This window comes from Delphinapterus leucas, chromosome 4 (genome assembly GCF_059928025.1).
Source record: "Delphinapterus leucas isolate spDelLeu-1000000601 "Yukka" chromosome 4, BTC_Dleu_Yukka2, whole genome shotgun sequence".
Classification (NCBI taxonomy): domain Eukaryota; kingdom Metazoa; phylum Chordata; class Mammalia; order Artiodactyla; family Monodontidae; genus Delphinapterus; species Delphinapterus leucas.
Genome location: NC_143132.1, coordinates 68,317,289 through 68,330,223, shown reverse-complemented (window position 1 = coordinate 68,330,223; position 12,935 = coordinate 68,317,289). Strand labels below are relative to the sequence as shown.

The 12,935-nt window shown below is 41.4% G+C and overlaps 1 protein-coding gene across 2 annotated transcripts in view; it reads left to right on the top strand.

The window, feature by feature from the left end:
* HSPBAP1 (HSPB1 associated protein 1) overlaps window positions 1–12,935 on the top strand; it is a 50,473-nt gene that overhangs the window by 22,683 nt on the left and 14,855 nt on the right. Inside the window, exon 4 of one of the 2 annotated variants that reach the window (XM_022567145.2) lies at window positions 11,227–11,363. The exons of the other annotated variant lie outside the window; for it this stretch is intronic. Within the exon in view, the coding sequence (XP_022422853.2) occupies window positions 11,227–11,363 (137 nt within the window). The remainder of the gene's footprint in view (window positions 1–11,226; window positions 11,364–12,935) is intronic. 2 annotated transcript variants of the gene reach the window in all.

Below are 12,935 nucleotides of genomic sequence, written 5' to 3'. Positions count from 1 at the left end.
CCTGCCGATGCAGGAGACACGGGTTTGTGCCCTATGAAGCCTTCTCAACCACTCGTACTTACATCCATCCCTTCCTTGCCTTCATTCCTGTATGTTTTATTTGGATTGTTATTTAAATGGCGCGTGACATAGAATGCCTATGACTTGTTTCTCTAACAGCTTTGTAAGCTCTTTCGGAACAGGGACTATGTTGTATAATTTTTTATTCCCGCAAACTGCTAACATAGTGCTGAATCCATAATGGGTATTTGAATGATTACATAAGTGTATTATTTTTCCCCTAGTCTACCATTTCTTGTTTTGCTATTTGGTCTTTAGGGGCCCTTCAGAGGGTGTTTTAACTTAAACCCCACCTTCACCCTTGTCCAGTTTTCTGTGGCTTCTAGTTAATCAATTGTAGCATTTTTCAATCTTGACAAGAAATTCTTGGCTCTCTTCAGCCTTCTAATGAGTTTTATAAGTTTTTACTTACAACTTCTACTTAAATTCATTCAGTGATAAATATGTAATATTTATATATACTGATAAATATAGTGGTATTATTGGAAAATATCCTGTAGCCTTAAAGTTGGCCAAAAATTATGATTTTGACACTTAACTGACTTTCATATATGACAAATGAAGTTGGCCTCGTTTAGCTATACATCATATCATTGACTGATCTAAGTAAAGCATCTGTTTGGAACATTTTATTCTCTACTTCGTGAGGAAGGTAGGGAATTGGTGACAGTACCATAAAATTTCTTTATCTCTGACTCATTAGGTAAGAATGACAGGTGTTACATTTTATAATCATCTATAGGTATCCTCGTAATTGAAGCTGTTAAGAATCAACATATAGCAAAAGGGATTTGCCCCAAGAACATTTCCCAGGTAGATTCCATTTTACGTTGTGATTCAGACGGACTGCTGAGAGTCAGGAGCCTTGTTAAGTCACCAGGACACAGAATCTCAAAATGCAGCACATGGGAGATTAGTTCTAGCCTGTCCTGGGCTTTATAACATAGTTATGAGAGTATGTTGAAATTGAGCCAGGTGGTTTAGTGATGTTTAAAGGGGTGTGATGGCCCATGATGCTTTCTGATGAGGCAAATTGGAATGTAAGAATTTGGGTATTTATCCAAGCCTATCTGTGGGTAGAGTTAACTACCTCTTTTCTGTTTGTTACCTGAGGTAATTTTTTCAAGGAGAAAAGGGCCTTAAGTACTTGCTAATTTATAATGTTCATTTAAGGGGCTGTTTGAAGTATTTATCCTTTATAAGTTTTACATAGTAATTATACTGTTTTAAAGTTCCATTTTTGTTGGGGTTTTTTTTCTTTTTTGATTCAGATGTAAGTTCATTATAGTATTATGTATATTCAGTTTTCCTATGTGTGTGATCTAGGCATGGAGAATAAATAGAATGAGACAACTTTTAATGTGATAGATAGACTCCAATTAACCATGACCACAAGTCACCCAAACAGTCCGGTAAAAGAACAAATAGTTTTGAATTGGGGTATTCTCAGAGCCTAGAGCTTATACTAGCTCACACCAAATCTAGGCTCTGAGAACACTCCAACTCAAAATATACCATTTTTTAGTGGTAAACAAATTAAGAATGAATTGTTTTCTGGTAATGGTAGGCTTTAAAAAAAGCCACTATTCTGTATTATCAGTATCTTACCAGTTTTTCTTAAGTTCTTTGGTTAAAACAGTAAAATTGGGCTTCCCTGGTGGCGCAGTGGTTAAGAATCCACCTGCCAATGCAGGGGACATGGGTTTGAGCCCTGATCTGGGAAGATCCCACATGCCACGGAGCAACTAAGCCCGTGCGCCACACCTGCTGAGCCTGTGCTTTAGAGTCCGTGAGCCACAACTACTGAGCCCACGTGCCACAACTACTGAAACCCGCGTGCCTAGAACCCATGCTCTGAAACAAGAGGAGCCTCTGCAATGAGAAGCCCGTGCACCTCAAGGCAGAGCACCCCCACTCGCCGCAACTAGAGAAAGCCTGCGTATAGCAACGAAGATCCAATGCAGCCAAAAAAAAATTTTTTTTAAAAACCTGTAAAATTATGGAAGATTTGGTTGCTTGTACAGCATTTTTTAAATGGCGTTTGAGTCTGCAACAATTATTTAACTTGTTAATTGGAACAGGTTTAGGAGCGACTTAGTTTCAGCATAAAATTAGATCTAGTCACCTAGATCAGTAACTCAGCAATTTTTGAACATTCGTTGTGCTGTGTTAGGTACCAGGGATGCCAACTTGAATAAAAGACTTGGCTTCCGTGGGAGTTTAAAGTTGAATGTGAAGCCAAGCCTTAAGACAGAAAAGTGTAAAATGTGCTATTAGACTTTAGTACTTTTTCTGACACTATTTTATCATTTAAATGATTGTAATAGTTTTAGAATATTATATATAATCAAGAAGATTGAAGCATATACATTTTCTTGAACTTTTAAAATTACAACCAGATTTTTAGATTCTCTTATTTAAAATGTTGGAGACAATTTTATTAAGCAATTTTTAAAACTCATCCTCATTGCTGTTATGTGTACTTAAAGGAATCCAGTTTCAAAATATTGGGATAACAGAAAGTAGATCGGTGGTTGCTTGGGGCTGAGAGTAGAGGCAGGCAGATTGAAAGCACAGGAGTAAGAGGGAACTTTTTGGGGTAGTAGAAGTATTCTATATTTTGATCATGGTGGTGATTATTCCAGTATATACATTTGTCAGAACTTGCTGAACTGTAGTCTAAAATGGGTATGTTTTATTGTATATAAATTTTACCTCAATGAAATTAATTTAAAAAGAAAACTAGACAGTGGAAAATATACTGTTTCTAAATATTTCCTTATGTTGGTATTTAAGCAGTTTCTCCCCAACTAACTCTTATCTTCACAGGTAGCACAAAAGTGCGTTGTCATCCTTTATGTCCTGGTTTTTTTATTGGGAAATATGATCACTCTATGTACACAAGAAATAAAACCATTATTATTTATAAATTACATATTATGTTGAGGACATCACGACAAGGCAGAACCATCCAGAGGAAAGAGGAGAATAAAGTATCTGTACTACTTTTGTGTTATAAACCAAGTTCATTTTCTTTGGCCAGCCAGTTTTCAACTATGAGTAAATGATGAATTTTGCTTATAACTCTCATTCTGTACAGAAGCTGTGCCATATTTGGTCTTGAAACACTGTAGTGTGTTATTTCCATCCCTCTTAGGTGTCTCTCTTTTTTTTTAATAGTTCTTAAAAAATTAATTTTGTTGCGCTGGGTCTTAGTTGCAGCAGGCGAGCTCCTTAGTTGTGGCAGGCTGTCTCCTTAGTTGCAGCTCGAGAGCTCCTTAGTTGTGGCTCGCTGGCTCTTAGTTGTAGCATGCAAACTCTTAGTTGTGACATGCATGTGGGATCTAGTTCCCTGACCAGGGATTGAACCCGGGTCCCCTGCATTGAGAGCGTGGAGTCTTAATCACTGCGCCACTAAGGAAGTCCCTCTCTTAGGTGTCTTTAAACTGCAGATAAATTTCCCAGAATATGTCTGGGAAGAGGCCAGGAATTGGGGCTGATAGGAAACCATTGTGGTTGGATGTGGGGGAGGATGAAAAAGCAGGACTGAATTCCTGGTTAATTCCTTTAAGTACTGGGGTGACATGTGATATTGTCTTCTAGAATTACCCCTAACCACTAGAGTATCTAATGGACTACTAAATTATAGTACTGCAGCCCTACATTAGCACTTCCATAATAACTGTGGTCTTATTTTTTAATTAAAGAGTTGATTATCAAGACCTTTTGGTTCTTTTTACTCTTTTGCTGTCTTTTGTAATTTTCATTGCTTGTGTTCTACACATTTTATTTGTATATCAATTGTTTGGACTCAGAACTTTTTTTTTTTTTTTTCCTGGAGGAACAATGCAGATCTTGGCGGTTAGTTCTCCAGGCTAGCCTGGGGAAGCCTACTGTATTTATAATATGCTCAAAGAATAGTACCATGAAACTCTCCCTACTTCCACCCCGAAGTGTCTACAGACGTATTTCTTCAAGGATATGTTTCTCTGATATAGGGTTTAGGACTGGCATAACTGCAAACCCAAGATAAAGGCTCTGACAGAATGAGATTATTGGGGAAAGACAAGGTTCCATGGGTTAACCTCCTGAATCAATTTGGGTTAGGCTTAGTTGCTTGTAACAGAAATTCCAGAATGGAAGTTGCCTAACTAAACACATAATGGTGAATTTTTTCCTCACCTAAGGAAAGTTTGGAGGTACACTGGCCGGGGCTGGAATGGAGGCTTTGTCATCCCAGAGAACCCAGGTTCTTCCTGTCTTTCTACTCTGTCTTTAGCATGTGGCTTTCATCCTCAAAGCCATCTTGTGTTCCAAGAGAGCCATCACACTGTATTTCAGAAAGGAGGAAGGAAGGACAAACGTGTACTCCCGGCTCTCTGCCTCTCTTTTAAGGAACTGTCCCAGAAGTCCCATCCAACAACTTTTGCTTAATGGTTAGAATTTAGTTTCATGGCCCCACTGAACTGCAAGGCAGGCTGGAAAACGGATGTCTCTTAGCTGGGCACGTTATCTGTCTGAATAAAATTGGGAATGAGATATTAAGAAAAGTAGGCAGTTTATGGCACACTCTGTTCATGGAAGGACATGAAAAATTGAAGCAAGATTTACAATTTCTACAAAAAGTACACTTATTCCAGGGCCTCTGCAGGCAGCAAGTATAGGGACCAGAGAGAATTGCAGCATTAAAGGGAGGGTTCCAAGAATGAGTCTGTACAGCCATCCTTAGTGCATAGGTAAGAATGCCCTTGTCAGCTGGGGAGAGAGGATTTTGAAGCCAGAGGGATTTCTTAGGCAGCCATAGGGCTGGCAGTTTCAAGGGGGGGCCCCTGTGGCCAGATCCCTGGGGCAGGATGATTGATGGTCATTTTATTTAGTGGTTAAGTTGATAGGTTAGCAATCTGCTATACGTCTCACTGAAGAGAGGAAGGGAAAAGCACAAAGTTCATATCTCTCGATTAAGTACTAATGCATTAGTACTTATTGAGGGATCAAGACAGAGAAAGACAAAAGCAAATATCAAGCATTCTTGACCTCTTAATTTATTGTACGGTTGTGTGATCATGATAGAATTGCCTTCTGGCATATTGGGGAGGGGGTAATTGATTTGTTTATGTTGTTATTTCAAGCTGGTGTCTTCAACTAGATTTTAGAGTTCTTGATAATAGAGATGTTTATGCCTTACTTTTTGAGGTTCCATCCCCTATTAGCATATCACATATATTATCAGTCAGTAGTTTTTGATTCTAATAGTTGTGCTATAGCAGTGATTCTCAACTCTCCCAGATCTTGCACTCCCTTTAAACAGTTTGTAGATAATACGATTACTACACATGTAATTCTTTTAAATTGTTAAAATACCTTACCCATAATATAAAGGAGAATTTTTGAGGAAGTAATTTATAATAAACAACATATATTTTGATGTGTTAATGCTCAATAACTACGCTAGAAGACATAACAACATAGTCAAGTCCAGGTGTGTGATTAAGTGGACCTCCAAAGCCAACATATAATGATTTTGAATGGATAGTCCATTTATTCCAGAAACCAGGCCCAACCTTGATGCACGCTGTGGTCTGGGATGCGCCTCCTCTGATGTTGCAGACCCTGGGGGAGCTCACTGAGTTCTCTGTGAGGTTGTCGCAGGTGGCTGTTGTCAGCCACTGTGTGTTGGGAGAATTGTTTAGACTTGGGCACTGGCCTGGGATGACCAAGGAGCTCCAGGACCATACCCACCAGACCTGTATTTTCCCAAGAAAAAAATTCCAGAGTCAAAGCAGAGTAATAAGTCTTCCAGCCGATTAAAAAACATGAAGCCAAAGCTGAGAGTAGATGAATGCAGAAACTAGATTCAAGCTCTGTTGTGTGCTGTGGACTCTGCCAGTTGCTGGGGTCTGTGAGGTGAATATGTGTTCAAAAGACAGAAAATAACTGTAAAATGTGCATGATTGTATATTCACTCTACAAACACCTGTTTTTCAACTACTGTGCTAGGGCTGGAGAGTCACAGACAGCCTTGGTCTCCTCTCCTCAGGGAGCTCATATTCTATAGTGAAATCAGACAAGTGAGTCTAACCGATTGTCCTAACTGTTATGAAGTAAACAAAAATGGGCCAAAATCAGTACAGCAGAGGGACTTCTAAAAGGGTAAGTTGGGAAGCCTTCTCTGAGGAGGTGATATTTAAGCTGATTCCTAAAAAATGAGAAGCTAGCCAAGTGAATGGAGGGTCAAGAGCTTTCTAAGCAGAGTTCAAAGCCCTTGAATGTGAGAAGACTTTGCCTTTTTGGAAAAAAAGAAAGAAAGCCATTGTGATTGAAGCCTGGCCAGTGAGACTGAGAGGGTTAGAGGTGTCAGAGAGGTGAGAGGGGCCTGGTCATGCAGGCCCATGATAGGGGGCATTTGGATCTAATTCTAAGTGCAGAGCAAAGTGGGGACAGGACTTAATATTTTAAGATCACTCTTTGCTGCTTTGAGGAGAATGGGTTAGACAGGCAAAGAATCAAAGTTCTTTGGGAGAGAGAGACCAAAAGAGAGAATGACCAGGTTGCATGCGGCAGGGGAGGAAGGGGTTGCGGTGGGGAGTGTGGAAGGGTTCAAGGACATGAAGCTTACATTGGGTCTTGAAAGAGAAATGTGAATTGGGGTGTGGGAAGGGCAGCGAGGAGACCAGCCAGGCAGAAGGAACAGCAGAAGCAAAGGCAGGGAGGTGTGTAGCCCATGCTGGGAGAGCAGTAGAGAGGTAGTGTAGCAATAGTCTCATACCAGAACCTGCATCCCCTTTACTGTTCTGAAATGCAGTTTGCAGGTGATATAATTACTTCCACAAATAATTTTTAAAAACTATTAAACTACCCCAGCTATAAAATACAGGAGAATTTAAGCAGAAGTATGTGATTTAATGTGTAAGTATTCAAGCGCCTCTATACTAGAAGACATAATGGATTAACCAGATGCTTGTACCTACCTACAAGGAAAAGGTTCAGTTTTGAAGAGTTAAGATAAAATTCCATAGAATATTTCCAATATTTTATATTTAACATTTTGAAATGAGGCTAAATGAGTATGTTTGTATCTATACACATAGAGTCACCCTGATGAGACAGTACGAGCACAGACTGATATTGGTGTATACATTGCTAAATCAAATATCATATGAGTTTCAATGCTGCTGGTGACTTAATTTTTCAAAACGGTGAACAACTCTTGATGAAGCTGCAGGAACACAAAGTACAGTCCTCCCTCGACTTACTTAGTAACTGTGTTTCTAGAAAATTCAGTATGTGTTAAAACCGTGCAGAAGTCCTTTGAGGATATATGAGATTAAGAGTCAGAGCTCTGGGGCTTGCCTGGTGGTGCAGTAGTTGAGAGTCCTCCTGCCGATGCAGGGGACACGGGTTCGTGCCCCAGTCCGGGAAGATCCCATGGCCGCTGAGCCTGCGCATCTGGAGCCTGTGCTCCGCAATGGGAGAGGCCCGCATACCGCAAAAAAAAAAAAATAAAAGAGTCAGAGCTCTAATCTCAGGTAACTAAGATCAGATTTTTCAGTGTTATGAAAATTGTGCAAGATACAAAGCTTCTGTTGTTTTGTTGAGCTGGATCCCTGACCCCCATCCACTGAATACCAAGGCAACCCCCTCCTATTTATTATGACAACCAAAAATGTCTCCATGTTTTTTAACAAAAGGACAGAACTGTCCCTCAGTTTCCACATCTGTACAGTAGCTATAACTACCTTCAGTCTCATAAGGATTAAATGAGATGATACAAAGAAAATGTTAGTATCAGGGCCTGTCCCACCATATGGATTCAATAACCTGATAGTTAGCAGCTGAAAATATAGATTTAGTCGTAAATAGAAGAGAAGTTAGGACTGGAGATGAAGGTTTAGGAGTCATGTATGTAGGTTCATTTAAACATTGCAAAGCACCAGGCAGAAACTTAACATTCAATTTAAGAGGGATAAAAGTAGGGTCCCATGGCCTTCTCCTAAACTCTGTAACGTCAAGGATGAAGAGATATGGCTAGGCAACAGTTCATAAGAAAAAGGCAGTCAAGCCTAGATTAGCCATGGTATAATTCAGCTGCTTTTAAAAAAAAAAAAAAAAAAGCACTGTCTGACAGTGTATTCATAGTGTAATGTCCAGATCATGGAGTGTTGAGACCCATATGCAAGGAACTACATAGGCTGTGTCTGGGGTTCATTCTGAGAGCCAGGCTTTAAGAGGGCTGTTGACAAGGGTAGTCAAGAGGAGAGAAACTGGAAGGAAAATTTAATGCTACTGAGTCTAGATATTTGAAAAAAATGATAAAGGAGAAGACATGACCATTTTTCAGATAATTTAAAGACAATAGTTTTTGGCAGAAGAGAACATAAACCTGTTGTTTGTGGAAAACAAATCTAGGACCTTCTTCTGGAAGTTACAAGAAAGCAAATACTGATTTTGTAGTAAGCAATCAACCAGACGCTTGCTCTTTTCAGGGATGATGTAGAATAGAATTTCAGGGATAGAGATGATTTCTAAAGACTTTTTCAACTTTTGAAGTGGATGTGGGAATAGACTCCAGGATGGATCACCCCGCCAGTCACCTGTGTTAGTTTCACCGATGTGGCTGCCTAACAGGGTCACTTGTTTCTAGCAAGACCCGACGCAGATTCCTCCTGGGCCTGCACTCATTTCAGAGATTTGACTACCTGTAAATAGCTGAACTCAATTGGCAAGAAATCCCAACTCTCAAGAGTCTGTGGGGAAAGAAAGCCAAAATAGGTAACACTCAATGCTATCTATTTTCTGACAAATTTACTTTGACTTTCTCTCTGCCACTTGCCCCCAAACCCTTCACCCTCTGGTTTTCTCAGCCAGTTGGCAGCTGAAGTTTAGGTCACCCTGATCTAATCATTCCAAAATAATTTTTCCTTTTTTAGTCATTATTGTGTTAGATAAGAGGTCAGGGAAGCCTCACGTCAGTTTTTCATATAGTCACCCCCTGACCTAGTAGAAAAACTTTCCTTCTGTGATTCTTTCTGAAGTAGTGCTCTAGAACAGTTTCTCACCTGGGGTTGGTCCACCGACTCCCTCAAAGTGTATGTGAAAGTGTGTGTGTGTATGTGTGTGTGTGTGTGTGTGTGTGTGCGCGCGCGCGCTCACGTGTGCGTGTGCATTCATTTCTCTGAGGAGAGGGATATCGGCATTCATTAGACTCCCAAAGGGGTGTATCTGTAAGAAGATTAAGAGTCACTTAAACCATCCTCTTCTTAGGTAAGACAGATCCCCATTTTTTGTTTTTATATTGCGTGTCTTTCATCTACCTTTAGTTAAATTCCAAACTGAGGTGTGGTGAATTGTTCAACAAGGACCAGGTTGACCATTGGAAGCCTCCCTAAGCTCCCTGCTTGGACTGGGAGCCCTTCTTCTGTGATCATAGAGCACTCTCTGCTGTGAGAGCACTTTCTGCCTTATATCGGAAAGGTCCATTTATGGGACTATCTTCCATTATGAGATTTGAAGGGAGGGCCTGTGTTGTATTAATTTTCATATTCCAAACATTCAGCATCATACCAGGTATGTAATAGATGCTCAAAAATGTTCTTGACCTGAACCATTTACCCATAATAAGCCAACAGATTCTTCTTTCCCTCCCAAGCAGCCAAGGTTTTAAGCACTTAACCTGAGCCAGCTATTATATTAGGCACTGGGAAAACAGAGGTAAGCTCCCTTCATGGAGCATATGGGCTATATCCAGAGGGGACATGATTTTTGCCACGCCCTGGAGCTGCTGCATTTGAGCCATACGCATTTACAATAGTGCTGACCTTGCAAAAACTCCCCTTTTTATAACAGATATTAGTTATATGCACATATTCTATTTTTACCACTCAAAACAAAAATGAAAAAGCTTTTTCTAGTCTTCCTTAAAACCATCCATTGAAAATGTCTCTCCAAAATCCTCTTTCTCTTTGAGTAGTGTTAATGCTTTGCCTCCAAAAAGAGAAAAGTTTGAAGATACTGAGCAGTGTCAGCATTTAGGACCATGTTCTGCACATAGAGGTGTTTTTTGTTTTGTTTTTTAAAATTCAAAAGGAAAAATTCATGATTCAAAAAACATAAAATAAAAAATAAAGCAAAACTTTCCTGCCTGGTTCACTAGTGTGTTCTTTTTCTTTTTCAGCTTATACATATCTTAAATTCCATGGATTTGAGTTTATGTCAAACTACGTTCGTAGTTTTCTAACTTTTATTTAAAAGCAGGAACACCCTTTCTTCAAACCTAAATAAAATCAAGCAGAGCCGTTTGCTGAAAGAAAGAGCCTTTGCTGCTATCCCCAGTGCCCTAAGGGGATGCCAGGGAGCCTGGTTTGAGAACTACTGGACCAAATGGTATTTATGGATCAGTAGTTGACTTGGGCAGGATCTGTCCACAGAACTAGACATAAGGAGTGCCAAGTTGAAAGCACTTTTTCAAGTTCTTTACACTTAAAGAGTTAATGACCTTGAGGAGCACAGCAAAAGTATTTCAAAAGATATGCTGTGTCTCCCCCATCTGGAGACTCCAGTTTAGTAGGTATGAACTACTATAGATGCTCCAGCATCTATAATTTTAAATAACTCCACTAACCTAGGAGAAGGCTTCTTTCATGTGGTCTTTGAAAGTGCAAAAAGTTAGTACATTACTTATGCCTCAAAATACCTGCACTGCTTAGAGGGAATGTGCCTTTTTGGGTTCCTGAGTTAAGCTTCAGATACCTCTATTTCCATTGCAGTCACTGTTCCTGCTGCCTGAGCCACTTCCCCCATATATCTGCATAACTGTGTCTAGTGTTTATTGTCAGTCTCCAACGTCTGAAATGTAAGCTTCATTTGGGTGGGCCTTTTTGTCTGTTTTGTGCATTGATTCATCACATGCTCTAGAAGAGTGTCAGGCATGTTATAGGCAGACAGTAAATATTTGTTGAATAACTACTATTAGTGGGGTTATTCAGATATGTTATTGGTTAAAAAGACTTCTTGAATTGCTCTGGAAACCTAACCTCTTCCATCTATAGCGATTTCTGTAAGAGAGTGTTCCAAGTGCCCAGAACCAGATGTGTAAGTGAAAATGTGTAACACTCCTATACAACAGAGTTGGTTGGTTCTTGATGGACTGTGACTTTATTTTCAAAACAGGATGTGATGTGGTCTGACTTTGGGTTTCCTGGAAGAAATGGACAGGAAAGTGCATTGTGGATCGGCTCCATGGGGGCCCATACACCCTGTCATCTGGACACCTATGGTTGCAACCTAGTATTCCAGGTACAAGGAAGGTAATGCACATGTGCATGCACATGCATGAGGGAGAGAGAGAGAGTGAGAGAGAGTGTGTGTGTGTGTGTGTGTGTGTGTGTCTTTGTCTTTGTGTGTTGCACAGGAGGAGGAATGAGTGTCGGGTAGGGGGCAGGACTCCCTGCTCCATCCTATCAGCCTGCCTCATGACCAGGGCAGATCTCTTAACCTCTGGTTCAGTCTCCTCCTTTGTGAAATAAGGGGAACAGTATAGATGGTGGTGTCTGTGTGTTGTGTCTCTCAGCCATGGTCAGGATTACTGTCAGAAAGCTGATCCCAGAACTCTAGGAATACACTCCCAGTTCAGCTAGACAGTTGTCTGCTTAGCTCTATAATGTAAGAGTCTGCATTAGTAGCTGTAGAGTGTAGGGGGTGGGACTTGCTCTCTTGTTTTAGGAGAGCAGTGGGAAAACGATGACTGTTCGTGCCCGCAGGCTTCAGCAGTGCGGCATGAGATTGCCTCGTCCGTGCACGCGTGTTGGCTTTTCAGGAGCAGGAGAACGCTGTGACTGCTCATGCGCATCAGCCCCAGCCAGGGGGCAGGGCTGTGTTGCAGCCTCCCACACTCACAGACTTTAGCTAGGGAGCAGGAGAATGCCGGGACCGTTTGTGCCCACCTGCCTGCGCCAGGGCTGGGAAAGTGCTCTGGTCACTGGAGCTCTCTGGCTTCAGCATTGTGGCAGGGTAGAGCCACAGTTGCTCGCCCCTGCATCCGAGCTTGCCCACCTGTGCCCGCAGGTTAGGTGAGGAGCACAACAATGGCGTCTGCCAGTGCTTCCATCCCGGGGGAGCATTTCCATCATTTCTCACCCCTTCGGTGGATACTGTCAGATTCTAAATGACTTTCCTTCACGTGTAGTCTCAACACTTTTCAAACTGCTGTTATTTTGCTAGGGTTTGGGGCAAGTGAGATATATGTGAACCCTTTACGAGGGGAGTCTCAGTTTCATGTAGCACTTGGGGACACTTGGACACCTGTCCTGTTGGTTTCCTAAGCCAGCTGTTACGGGGGCTCATCTCTGTGGTTTAGATCCCAGGGGCCGGGGCTCCTGATGTGGGGTGCCAGCCCCTAACTTCCCGGGAGAAGCCTTGTCTGGTGAGGTCCCTTCCTGTTGTGTGCCACCACGCGGGGGCTGAGGGCTTTGGCGGGAGCGTCTCTCTGCCTCTCCTGCTCATCTCGATGTAGTTAGTCCTTTTTATTCTTTATTGTGGAGCACGTGTTCAGCTAGTTCTCCGGTTCTTTTCAGAGGGAACTGGTCTATATGCACATGTGTATTTTTTGTGTCTGTGGGAGGAGGTAAGTTCAGGGTCTTCCTCTGCTACCATCTTTGAACTGCTCCCCCCACGTGTGAAGTACTTTGAAAACTATAAAACTGTATGAGATAGTTCCTCCTGGATTCCTCAGGTCTTTATTAAGCAGCCTAGAACGTCTGGGTACATTATTAATGCACTGTGGTTACAGCAGTGAATCAAGTGTGCCTGGTCCCTGCCCTTATGGAGTTAATAGTCTGAACCTTAAACTTCGTTAGAGAGGGCATCATTTTAAGTAGCTG